The 12,850-nt window shown below is 53.8% G+C and overlaps 1 protein-coding gene across 6 annotated transcripts in view; it reads right to left on the bottom strand.

Annotated features, from left to right (window-relative positions):
- Positions 1-102: 102 nt before the first annotated feature.
- LOC122385002 (serine/threonine-protein phosphatase 2A 56 kDa regulatory subunit delta isoform-like) overlaps positions 103-12,850 on the bottom strand; it is a 40,970-nt gene continuing 28,222 nt past the window's right edge. For 4 of the 6 annotated variants that reach the window (XM_043372903.1, XM_043372900.1, XM_043372906.1 and 1 more), the window contains 8 exons: positions 10,139-10,342; positions 8,868-8,998; positions 7,824-8,013; positions 6,485-6,688; positions 4,911-5,038; positions 4,495-4,596; positions 3,215-3,410; positions 103-1,288 (listed from right to left, as the gene is read on the bottom strand). In XM_043372903.1, the coding sequence (XP_043228838.1) occupies positions 1,136-1,288; positions 3,215-3,410; positions 4,495-4,596; positions 4,911-5,038; positions 6,485-6,688; positions 7,824-8,013; positions 8,868-8,998; positions 10,139-10,342 (1,308 nt within the window). In that variant the 3' untranslated portion in view covers positions 103-1,135. Of the gene's footprint in view, positions 1,289-2,885; positions 2,983-3,214; positions 3,411-4,494; positions 4,597-4,910; positions 5,039-6,484; positions 6,689-7,823; positions 8,014-8,867; positions 8,999-10,138; positions 10,343-12,850 lie in introns of all 6 variants that reach the window. The other 2 variants (XM_043372905.1, XM_043372902.1) reach the window with 1 other exon arrangement.

Below are 12,850 nucleotides of genomic sequence, written 5' to 3'. Positions count from 1 at the left end.
GGCAGTATAGCTGTGTCTGCACTATGCATCACCTTTCCGAAGCAGCCCTGTGTGTATACGCCTCAGAAGGCCCAGATCTCGAGACCCGTCAGCTACAGTTGGTTCCCGTGTCCATCAGTTGGTATTCACCCCACCATTCAACAAGCACATTTCAACAGTGTGAACACACACCGACATACAGTTAAGCAACGCAATTTAAAGATACTACAGCATCTCGGGCGGCAACAGAAAATTATGCACAAATCAGAAATATAGCTTGTTAAAACTCAACTAGCTGGTAACTCAGGCGTTACAGCTAACTACGAATAAGATCTTCACGCTGACCGGCGGCCGACGCAACGACATCGAGCTTTCGCGAAACACTCAGCCAACAATACTGTCACGTTTTAAAAACGAACGCGGGGCCGCGAGGTCGTGTAAACTCGGCACCACATTTTTGCCACCTATTGCACAAAAATGTCCGCATAGTTACACCAGTCCAGCAAAGCTGCCCTCTAAAACATACTCCATTGACACTCGACAACAGATGATAAAATACCCGGCCGCGGCAGCTCCGGCGTCAAAGGCGGCGGCGCAGTTAATTGATTTGTTTCCGTCGGGGGCGGGTCGCGCGCGACTTTGTTCGTCCGGCGCGCGGCAGTGGAGCACGGCAGACGCCCCTGGGGCGGCTCCGCCACCGCCATCCTCACATTCTATCTCCCGCGGGTGCACGCAGGACACAGGCTTACGTGCGTCACCCACACGTGCACACAGAGGGGCCGAAGGCGCCGCGCCGCGCGTCCGGGAAGCGTATTGGCGCCAGTGTCGACCGCTCCGGTCCACTGCCGCGAGGAATGTGTGTGCGCCACGGACAGCCGGGCGGAGGGCGTGAGGGGCGGCCGCCGAGCGGTGCGCGCCTCGCCAGTTCGCTCGCACGTGTAGACCACACTCTCCCTCCCACACAGGCACGCGCGCGCACATTATGGGGCGTCCAACAGCAGCACCGGCGGCTAGTCCTACATGACTGGCGGCGGGCCCGGCGCGCTGGCAGCCCGGCAGGGACGGCCGGCGGCCGCAGGGCACACATAGGAGGCGAGCGGGGAGAGACGCGGACTGCGGGCGGCGGCGACAGCAGCGGCAGCGGCAGCGTGGCGACCTAGCTGGAGTTCTTCAGCTCGGGGCTCGACGTGAGGTACTGGTCGGGACGTTTGTGCTCGTTGAGCGCCTTCTGGGTGTGCAGGTCCTGCGGCAGCTCAGACTTTTTCCGCAGCAGCGGCTTGGGCTTGCCCTGAGGTGCCTTGGCCAAGCCCTGTAAGAGAGATCACCTGTCAGCGTCCGTGTTATCATGATGAATTAAGACAAAGGTGAAGGCCACAAAAATCGCTCTACTTTAGCAAATGAGGCAAAAGCATCTGAAGGCAGTAGACAAATTGCTCGTAACAGTTTGTCTGCTCGTAAAACTTATGCTCCACGCCTACCCGATCGTAAGTAATTCGAAGTTTCCCAAGAACAGCCATCCTCATTGGATCAGACAGACGATTCCATGGATGGTCACAATTACGAGGTTCGAGTTTCCCTAAAGCCCGAGCAACTTCTCGTCTCCATTCTAGTTCGTGACATCGCTGTCCAACATGAACACATGAACACGTAACAGCAACAGCTGCACGTAACTTGAACAATAAGCATATCCCGATGCCAACAAATAAGACCCCACAAGGTGGAAAATCAATAATCACGGCATTTTCTGAGTGCAACAATTTATTATTATGCGATAACTTGGCCGATCGAAGCCATCAAATAATGGCCTGCCTATAACATACGCCACCATCACCAGTCAAGAGAACTTCAACCTTTCCGAGCCATTAGACTAAATTTGTAGCTCACATGATCGCGTGGTTTATATGCTAATCCCTCTGAAATATTGGTTCACTCAAACCCTCCGACAGAATGAGGCAAATTATGCAAAGCGCTCAATTTGGCAACGAATTGCAGCCGCCCAATGCTGCAATGCGTCTTGGCCCGTTGACAATAAATGGCCTCAACAATCTAAACTACACCACTGAGCCCGAAGACCCCGCCGACGAGCCAGCTGACCTCCCGTCCACACTTGGTTGACAGAACTGGTAAACCGGCCGTGTGCTTCTACAGGAGAGGGTGGCACGGTTGGAACAGCCTAGGTGATTTTTTTCAATACGTCAATTATCCCGATTTCAACATAAATTGCCAACATAAAAATGATCCCAAATATCCTTGACGTTATATTACCAGATCCCCACAAAGACATAAATGCGTCGTAGGATAGCGTGTAGTGTAGGTATTACTTGTTATGCTATAAGATAATGCGTAACGGATGAGGCAGAGGCGGATAATTACACAGATAATTACTTAGTTACATGGACTGTGTCCGTCTGTGGCTGGCTAAAACAAACTTATAGGCTGAATTGTAACACTACAACACAAATTAAGGCCGTTGGTTTCCAAATTAACAAGTAGTTTGCGGTTAACAAGGCAATTTCTATGCAATCTTCAAGCTTCATTTGGGGCAGAACACCGAGAGAGAAGTCGCAACAGCTCCCATCCCCAGTCGTCCCTCGGCCTGGACGTAAAAACCGTTCAGTCGGCCAGTGATTTAAGCCGGCCACCGCCGCCGCCACGGCCGTCGAGCGGGAAGGTCACTGAGCCGGGTCGATACTGTCCCAATGAACCGGCCACCCGATTGGCGTCTGTCGCTGCCGGCGGTGACCGGCGGCCGACCACTCACTCGCACACGTCGGACGGCGGCCAGACCGACTTACGTCGCCAAATACCGCTGGCACATCACTTTGAACCACAGAAGCCCGGGATCAATCTCTGCACCAGCTGACCCCAGGTAAATACGCAGAGATTACAGTAAGGTGCAGTCTTACCTGTTAGGGACAGAATCGGGACGCAGGACGATGGGTGGTATCATCGGACCAAGGATAGGTGGCTGGATGGAGCTCTCGGCCGCCGAGGGACACTCTCCTGCCGAGAACGAACAAAATGAAGGCGGTCCATGAGGGAACAGGACATGGACACGGACAGGAGACTGACAGGACAAGACATATTCAGCGCTGACAGAGCTGCGGATTTTGAGTTGCGGTGTTAGTAGGCTAAGGCATCAGCGAACGGGCAAGGACGAGGAGGGGAGGTACGTTGTCCTGGAGAAAATGGTATCAAAGATGGCGTTATACGTCAGGCCGCGTTGACCACGCACCTGTTTCGCCTCGACTTTGATCTTCTCCGGGTCGATGGGGCCGTCGTCGTCCTCCTGCTCCCCGTCGACTCCGTCGGCCCCATCTGAAGGCGCGCCGCCCGCTCCGTCAGCGAACGCCGGGTAGTGCGGGCTGCGCACCGCCAGCTCTTCCACCTTGCGCCACGCCTCCTCGTGCATCCGCTGGCGCTCGCGCTCCCTGTGTAACGGCGGCGGACGGTTAGAGGGTGGACACACGGTCAGGGTCCGGTCAGCTGGCAGACTTGAGCAGTCTGCCTCTGATCAGCCTCGATTATACAGCCCAGCTTAGAACAGCTAAAGTACTGGAAACTAGCTACAGCCCGGCTCCGGTCGGACGGCAGTCAGATCGTCCAGCCCTTGAACCAGTGTCCCAAAATTTGTAGATGTGGGTGGCAAACGACATTCAAATGAAAATCATTTTCCACTCTCGCCTCCAGTTTTCAAGTCCAATTTTCCACTCCCAATTTCACCGAGAAGGAGCAACCGCGTGAATGGTTGTTTTGCATCTGTCACTATTGTATTTAGATTAATGTTTTTGATCATTTTCCCACTCTTTTTGGGCCTTACCATGACCAACAATTTTTCACTCTCATTCTTTTTTTGGTCAGCAATTTCCCCCTCTGACACCCAAGCAAAAATATAGTTTTGGGACACTGCCTTGAACGGGAACGACGATTCCAGACACCTACGCTGGCCCGGGGCTCGGCATACAACCAGACACATCAATACCAGCTCAACCACCACGCCAGGCACCGGATGGTACCGAAACACAATATCGACAGTTGCATTACTCAACTGACGCAATCGCTGGGTCTTGTAAACTTACGGATCGATACGAACCAACGTTTGTCTATCGCTTGACTCTTATCGGGTCTTCCAGCTATTGGTTCGTTTAATTGGACAGTTAATCGCAGTTCTATCGTATACATTTCTGCCATCCGCCTTAAATTAAGCTCTGTGTGTAAAATGACTCAGCGGCGGCAGCGGGCACTGTGGACCAGACTTCGCTGGTGTCTCAACTCTCAGCGGAGCCGAATCGGGTAGGACCTCCGGGCTGGGCCGCCTCAATGCGACGGCTCGGGAGTTTGACCACCGGGCTGAACAACTGCGTATGCAGCGCTAGGCCGCCCACTACCAAGAGCAACCCGCGACTTCAGTCATAAGCTAGTGGCACTGAGTGCAACCATACAGAGACAGATTCTGTTTGCCAACCGTGCCCATTACTATCTGCGTCATTTCGTCGCTTTTCTCCTATCACTTACTTTTGCTTTTCTAGCTTGCTTTGCTGTGTGCAGTCGTCGAAGAGCTTCTGGTTCATCTCCATAAACAGCTTCAGTGCGTTGTAGATGAGACCATGAATCGTCCTGAAACGTACAACGGAGTCGTGCTTCACTGACCAGATGCAGACGAAGATGCAGACAAAGACGCACGGCATAACACGACCCGATAATTGCGCCCATAATTAACATTGGTAGGTTACCTCGTCCCAAATACAATTGTAACGCTTTCATATGCTCCTTGCGCGGCCTATGTATGATTTAGCTGCTGTGGTTCTCTCACAACGCTCTAAACAATGCCTCCGCTCCATCAATGCTGACAGGTCTATTATGATTCTAACGGATCCGGTTCCGACCACACAACAAATGCTGGCAATGCGATCAATGTATGAATGACTCACTTGTTCCAGTGGGACTTTGAGTTTTTGTAGAGCACCGGGAACATGATTGGCAGGATGACGGTGGCGTTCTCCGTCATCAGTGACATGATGTACTCGTTGTTCCAGTAGTAGAGTGCCCGCTCCGCCACCTGATGGGACGTCAACGCCGCATTAGTTCACCGATACGTCGATACCACGGCGCACATCATTGGCACATCAGACAGTAGAGGATGTTGAGGCAGGAGCAAGACGTTTCAAACGTTACCGAGCACAGCGAAACTTCGCACGGTTCATATCAATTACTTAACCCGCGCGGGGCTGGGGTCTCCATCCGAACGCGCGGGGCTGGGGGGGGGGGGGGTAAATTTTACCCCCCCTGTTATCTCCCGAACTAATGGTCCGATTTGGAAAATTCAAACGCCAATCGAAAGCTCTCATCACGAACTACTAAAAACATGTACTTAATTTAAAGTTTGAGGTCAAGGTCAAGGTCAGGTCAAGGGTACAAATTGCAAGTTTCTACAGTATCGGCCTTGCACCGTAGTTGCCGAAGAATGGAGTCATGGACTGAGACTGATCGCCCAAAACGTGTTCTTAGGCTACCAAGACAATATTCGTTGCATACAATATCATTCAGAGGTCAAGGTCAAGGTCAGGTCAGGTCAGGTCAGGTCACCAAAAAACAAAATATAGAAAAGGGCATGTGCGACACATGTTTTATGGGTCATTTTACTCATAGAATTCAATAGGCACACTCAATAAGTGATATGGACCACCTCTGGATGAATTTCAGGTCGAGGTCAGGTCAAGGTCAGGTCAAGTGAGGTCAAATTTTGAAGTTGGTTGTTAAGGTCTAAAAAGGTGTCTATCTGATGCAGTTTTTCACGGCGAATCGAATGGTGCTATTTTTGTTTCCGTACGAGGTCTAGAACTTCCAAAAAAGTCATTTTTCAAAAAATTTGTGTGTCGTGACGTCATAAAATTTTGAATAACTCCCACATTTTTGAAGCGATTCTTCTAAAATTTGGTATGTATGTGCACATAGACCACTTCTCTGACATATATTCCGGTTTTTTCGATAGACTCAAAATTTTGGATTTTATAATGATTTTCCCAAAAAAGTCAGTTTTTTGAAAAAAATTAGGCCAAAATCCAAAATTTTCAAAAAACCGAGATAGCCATTTGATAGACGAAGTAAAATTACGTATAACCTTTTTTGTTACGTCTTAATTCCTTTAAAAATGAAGATGTTAGCGGCGTTTGAACTTTTGCCGTTTTTGAGGCGAAAATGGCGAACATGACGTCACTAAAACGTCAATTTCTCAAAAATTTTCCGACGGATTTCGCTCAAATTTTCAGGGAATGTGTCAAATTGATGTAAGAAAAGGTACTGAAAGTTTGGCGGCGCTGCGCGCCGCCGTTTTTGACATATCGCAAAAATTCGCGAGGGGGGGTAAAATTTACCCCCCCCCAGCCCCGCGCGGGTTAAGTCATCTGTCAAGACCAACTTCTTCATTTGGCTCAAGTCGGCGTGATTCGCCCAGGGTTCCAACGCCGGCAATCAGTCTCTCTAGCCAGCCGTCCGTCACACCCACCTGGAAATGTGGCGAGGCCACGCAGCTGGCAATCTGCTGGAAGAGCGGCTTGATGACGCGCTGGAACTCGGCCGGCTCCATCACGTCCAGGATCTCCTCCAGTTCGTTCAGGAACATCACCTCCTTGGGACTGTGCGTCTTGGGCCAGTACTTGAGCAACGCAAGTATCACCGGCTCCGTCAACGACGGGTCCTTCTCCAGAAACTGGCGGCAGGAAGGGCAGGCGGTGTCAGACAGTGCAGTGGTTAGCGCGTGTCATTTCGGGTAAACCGGGGGATGTCAAAAAGAAGAGCGTAGCTCGACCAGATATTAAGGAAACGACTAGGAAAACTGCTGAGACCACTCTAGTGCATGAAACGGAAAGCAATGACAAGAATTTTCGGAAAGATTGGCCAGATTGAAGGCATCGACAGTATATCAACAGCGCGGTACTAAGTGCTTCTTCGAATTGGATGACAAGATGACACGCCGATACATCCACCAAGCACACGTGAATAACGGGCACGTGAGCATAAAACTGGTATGCCGATGGACAGCTATCAAGCAGTCTAGGGGAAATGCACAACAGGAAAGTATTCTGCGACAACATAGACATGCCTCGACTGCCCAGCCGTCCCGCCCTGACCCCGTCTGTCCACAGCTCGACTTCTCCCCCCGGGTTACAGCCAATATCGGGATACCGCCGCCAGCAGCGGTCAGAGAAACAACAGCCGACGAGCAATTACACACCGCCGGTCGACCACCCCGGAACGGGGCGCAGTCCCGGACAAAAACACTGGATACGAACCGGATACGGGGAGGATAGACGTCACAAACGCAGAATCACATCCTCCCAGATAAAAGAAAAAAACAGGATAAAGACCACAGGCATACAAATACGCGCCATCGAGACATAGGATATGGACCGGACAACTGCAGGGACGCGGTGCAAACGATGAAAAAAGGAGCTAACGTTCTCGTCGACGCAAGGGCACGGAACAGACGATAAAATACGAGTCCAAAGTCGAACCGGTCCGGATCATAGCATCGCGGGGGACACGCCAAAGTCTATACCGAAGGGAGACAGAAAAAAGCTTGTGCTTATAAACACGCTGCTAATTGACCAACATACATTTACAGGTGTCGACAAGATCCACAAACAAACCTATACCAGTCTGTGTAAGGCCTACGGTATTCTGTCCTATGCTTCAACGTAGTCAATCAGTATATTTACATCACAGCACAGTCAGTACAACAGAGAGCCGGTACGCGATACGTGGCTGCAAAGTTGAGGTCATATCACTGTCATATCACATTTCCCGTCGATGCGGTTCGTATGCCACCAGCCGTAACCACATACCTGGACTACGCAGTAGGCCAGCTGCGGGTGGTAGACCGAGAGTGACTTGACCTTGTGCAGCGGCATCAGCACCTTCAGCAGGAACGACTTGTGCTCCTCCTTCAGCGGCAGCGCGAAGCCGTTGATGATGCTGCCCAGGATCTCCAGCAGTTCGGCCACGCCGTTATGGTGCTCCGTTTCATATATAAACCTGGGCAGAGGCACAAGACAAGTCACAAGGGTGATGATGACGACCGGTTCCATACCCTCCCACGAACAACCCATCATCAGCCGACGCATCCTCTCTGTCCCAGCACGACAGTAACCCTGTCTTATCATCACTATCCTCGACCCAGCCCCTGTCGTAAGAGTCAGTCCCTGGGGTCAGCAGCGATCTACCACACTATACAGGTCCACAGGGAGCGACCGACGAGACGGCACCAATCGGGACTATACGAGCTGTCATCGACCGTCACCGACTGTCACTGACCGTCACCGACCGTCAACGAACGTCATCGACCGTCACCGACCGTCACCGCCACTCGACCGGTCGATGACAAGCCGTCATCATCTCCAGTGAACGGCAGCCGTCCTGCCCGCCCGGCCGACGGACAGATAGCTCGTCGATCTCGCGACTGAGTCGGCCCGGTCGATGGGGAGACACTCCTCGAGTGAAGAAGGGTGGGTGGGGCGGACAGGGACGAATGAGACCGGTTTGGAGACGGGTAGACGGTTCAAATGGACCGGAGAGCCGACAGGATGGACTGAGAACGAGATGGAAAAATAAGACTGGGGGATCAGCAGGAGAAGGGAAAGACGGAGACCTGAGGTTAGGGAAGAAATGAAGAGGAAAACAACCAGGGGACAAAATGGCATCGATATAAAAAACGGTTGTTTCATGACGGTTAGAAGCGAGTTGACAGCTACGGTACGATGAGCCCACACAAGATCATTGATATTTTGGCAACAAACAGGCTACGAGTACATATCAATCAACCGATCTACATGCTGACTAACCGATACACTCACCCATACATAACATGATTCATGTTATCTATGACTCACCTATAGAATATGTTGTTAATCTGTTTACGGATGTAGGCGCGCAGGCCCAGAAACTTTCCGTAGATGCGATGTAGTGTCGTCTTCAGGAAGTCCCTCTCTCGGGGGTCCTCCGAATCGAACGAGTCCAGCAGCTGTAAGACGAACACACGGCGCGACCGTCACGCTGGGGACCGTCGCGACCGGCCGCTGATGGCTCTCGTCACGCCACGTATACGCGAAATCGGGGCTCCTTTCGGGCCTAATGTGGCAGAACAGGGTATGACACACATGATGGGGGACAATGGATAACAGTAGACCGGTGGTCGAGAGGCGCCAGGGACGGGGCGGAATCCGTCACGCGTCATCAGTGACTAGTAGTCATTAGATGCTACAGACAGCCGTCATCAGCCGCCATCAGCCGGCTCCGACAGGCGTCATCCGCCGCCCGCGACAGCCGTCATCCACCAGTCCCCGACCGCCGTCCGTCGCCGTTGCAGCCTTGAGCAGCCGGCGGCGGGCGGGGTCGATATGACTGCTATCCAGCGCTGTTCAGGACCCACGGCCCGGCGCCCGGCTGGCAGCCGGTCGGCCTCACAACCGTGCCGCTTCGATCGGACAAATCGGGCAAGCGGCCGCCGCCTCCACCGTCCGCCACCGTAGCCACGTCAGCCACTCCTAACCCGTTGTGGCCGGCCCGATTTTTGTTTATGCCGTCGGCCCAGCACCGCCGTGAAACCAGCCGCGTGGCCGGCGCGGCGTCCACGCCATTGTCCACGATACGGCCGGCCGCGCCGGCTAAAACGGAGTGTTTTTCGGTTGCGCCGCCATTGCGCTGTCAATTTGGATCGCAACGGACAATGATCTACAAGTGGCAACCGGTTGGCATCAACTGCTCTGGGCAGTCCGCGGCGCCGCCGTACGCCGTTTTCCTTCAGTTAATGTTCGTTTTCAGTCGCGGTGCGACGTCCGGTGCCAGCATTAGTAACGGTTCGTCACGGAACAGACGGTGTGGGGTGGTGACGTCACGAACAGTGCAGGGTCTGATGGGGGATGGGATGGGATGAATGGTGAATGACTGTGACGGATTCATCCGGCACAATGCAGCTTGCTATGTTGCAACCTTACCCCACCCTGGTAACCATCCACATAATTTAATCCTTCGCCCGCAAAGGTAAAGGGCCTGAAGAGTTACATCGCTCTATGAGCAGTGTGCAGTTGCACATCACCCCAGTCGCCGAGCCGGTTGGAACGAACTCAACTACGACCACAAACACAATGAAACCCAGTCTCACCTGCAGTACAAACTTCTGATCAATGTAGCGTTTGGCCACATTGGGCTGGAAGTCAACCGACTCGAGGAAGCGCAGCAGGAACTCGTAGACGAGTTGCAGGTGGGGCCAGGCGGCCTCCAGGGTGGGTTCGTCCTCCTCCGGGTCAAACTCGGCGCCCGAGGGGTTGGAGGACGGCGGCAGCGTGCGAAACAGGTTCACAGACACCTGGCGGCACACGGGACGGCGATATAGCGGTCAGACGGGTCGGGCGAGACATACAGTTTGTACGGATTACTGATTGATGAGTATTGATCGTTCATACGGGGTGGGTGTACGGGTTATACCAGCTTTCCAGAAGCAATTAGCGACTGCGAGTATCACCACGATCTAAACGAAACACAGCTTACAAATGCGATCTAAGATATGGCTTCACAGTAGACCAGTGAAAAGGTGATTCGGGTGAATGATTCAGTCGTATTTCGGCAATGAACAGGGACCGAGGTATTACCTATGTTCCGGCAGCTACGACACAGGCAAGTAGACGTGTTTCATCGTGACCAAACACAGACGACATGCAAACGGCTCCTATTGTGTTGACTTAGCCAGTTCGCTTACGACACCACGGGTTAATCCAAGCATGATATGATGAGGCGAGGCTAAGGCGAGGTTGTTTTCGCTACGACTGTGAACTTGTTTGGACTAGCAAATCGACGCAATCAGGTTATCACCATATCACCTATCCATACAGGAAGGAAACTCATGCGGTACAAAGATAGCAGCTTGCCAGCGCAGCCCGGCCAGTGGGCGGGCGGGCAGACCTGAACGGTCGCCCGTGCTCGTACCAAGAATCTTGGCTCGTACCGGGGTCTATACTCGGTCGTACGCCAGCCATTCAGCCCGCAATATTGACGCCATTGCCGACGCTACCGCCCCAGGGGAGCCCGAATAAGCAAATCGCCGCCAGGCATGCATTTTACCAGGCGCGAGCACAGGCACTGGGGTGAGCCGATATCACTTTAGAAGGGACTGGAGCGGCAGGCGACGTTGCGTGAATACCACAGTGCCTTTGTGGCAAAGTTGCGCTGTTAGCAGCCAGCCTTTTCCCGTCGGTTTCGAGTGTAATATAGGGCGGCGCAGTCGGTGACTGGAGCGGACTCCCCCACCCCAACACCACACCGGCTGGGTACGACCGGGTACGACCCTGGTAGTACGGCAGTACGGGCGGGGGCAGAGCTGCCAATTAGCGTCCCACCCCCGCTCGGCTCGCGCCGGCTGGGTGCGGTCGGCCTCGCACGGACCGGCGCCCCACCCGGGCTCGGCTCAGAGGCTGATCCACACCGGAGCGGCTCAGCGGTTACAATCCCGACCCGGGCTGGCTCTGACAATCGATATGAGGGCGGCGGGCGAGGATTGCCGCTGTGGCGCCGGCCGGGCCGGCCTCTCCGCCCGACCAGCTCAGCGCTACGTGTGTCAGCCGCGCTGATGTCGGCAGGGTCACCGCCGCTCGCGTGCCGCTCTGTGACAGACGGCTCCGTCCGCCGGGTCTCGGGTCGCCTCCTCGCCAGTCTGTGATACCGCCGGCGGCATTGATCAGCGCTGCCGGCGGCGGGTGGGGGCGGCGATCCGGGCCCGCCGAGCCGCCGCTGACGTCACGCCGGCCACCCGGCGATCGACGCTCCAAGACGGGCCTCCGCCGCCGCCGTCGGCACCCAAAAGTATCTCCCGGGCGGACCCTGGCCGCCGCAGCCGCAGAGATAGGTCACGTCCGACCACCACGACCAAAAATGATGGATGAGGCTCTGGCCGCGAGGACTCCAGCGCTCCAAATGTGACACTGAGGGCACGCACACCAAAAATAGCGGTTGTGTCTGGTGGAGCGAGTTACGCAGTTTCACCCTCATCCAGTCCGCCAACAACTTCCTCGGACCACCCGAAACAACTTTACCAAGTACACATTAGCTGAGACTCTCCAATCAGTGTGATTGAGTTCCCCAGCTCAGTGCATTATCCAATAGCAGAGCTGGGAACGCAGACAACCTGGCAGCGATAGGCGCATCGACAGGAGCGATAGACAGGTCGCAAAGGGCAGTGGCACTGCACACATGAACCCAGCGTCAGATTCCCGTCAAAGGCACGGCATTTAGCACGGCCGGCTGTTCCCCTGACCCCCCCCCCCCCCCCCCTCCCTCCCCTTTCCCCTCTCCCTGATTAGCGGACCCTCTGTTCTAGCCATAAGCCAGCAGAGCCCCGTCGCTCACTCACAGCTCTCCCCCCCCCACGCTAGAAGCTCATCTCTCGGGAGCTGCTCTATCCGACAGAGCAGATACGGCATTAGCTGATTGCCGGAATGCAAATCAGACTGAAAGCAGTTGACACACGCCTTTGACGTCAGCTCAGAGGCGACACTTCGGTGCTCCAATCTTCACGTTATCTACCTTTGAAGGCGACAGATCTAACGCCAGCGATTCGACGTACCGTTAAATCTGTTCACCAGGGTTTTCATACATTGTCTCTGCGATGTCCTAATATGGCAACAGCGCGTAACTATCTATGGCTTCAGGTGAGAGCTGGATGCCACCATAGGCCAAACACAGCACACGGCTCAGCTCGTAGGCAAAATCGAGAAGAGACGAAGGCATGAGGTAAATGTGACAGTGATCCGACACGAATATGTACGCAAAAAGACGTTTGTCGGAATAAGGTCGATATAATTTCAGGCAAAGTGAGGAAAAT

The sequence above is a fragment of the Amphibalanus amphitrite genome, unplaced genomic scaffold (assembly GCF_019059575.1).
Source record: "Amphibalanus amphitrite isolate SeventyFive unplaced genomic scaffold, NRLGWU_Aamphi_draft 000205F_arrow, whole genome shotgun sequence".
In the NCBI taxonomy this organism is placed as follows: domain Eukaryota; kingdom Metazoa; phylum Arthropoda; class Thecostraca; order Balanomorpha; family Balanidae; genus Amphibalanus; species Amphibalanus amphitrite.
This window is presented reverse-complemented; position numbering and strand designations above follow the sequence as displayed.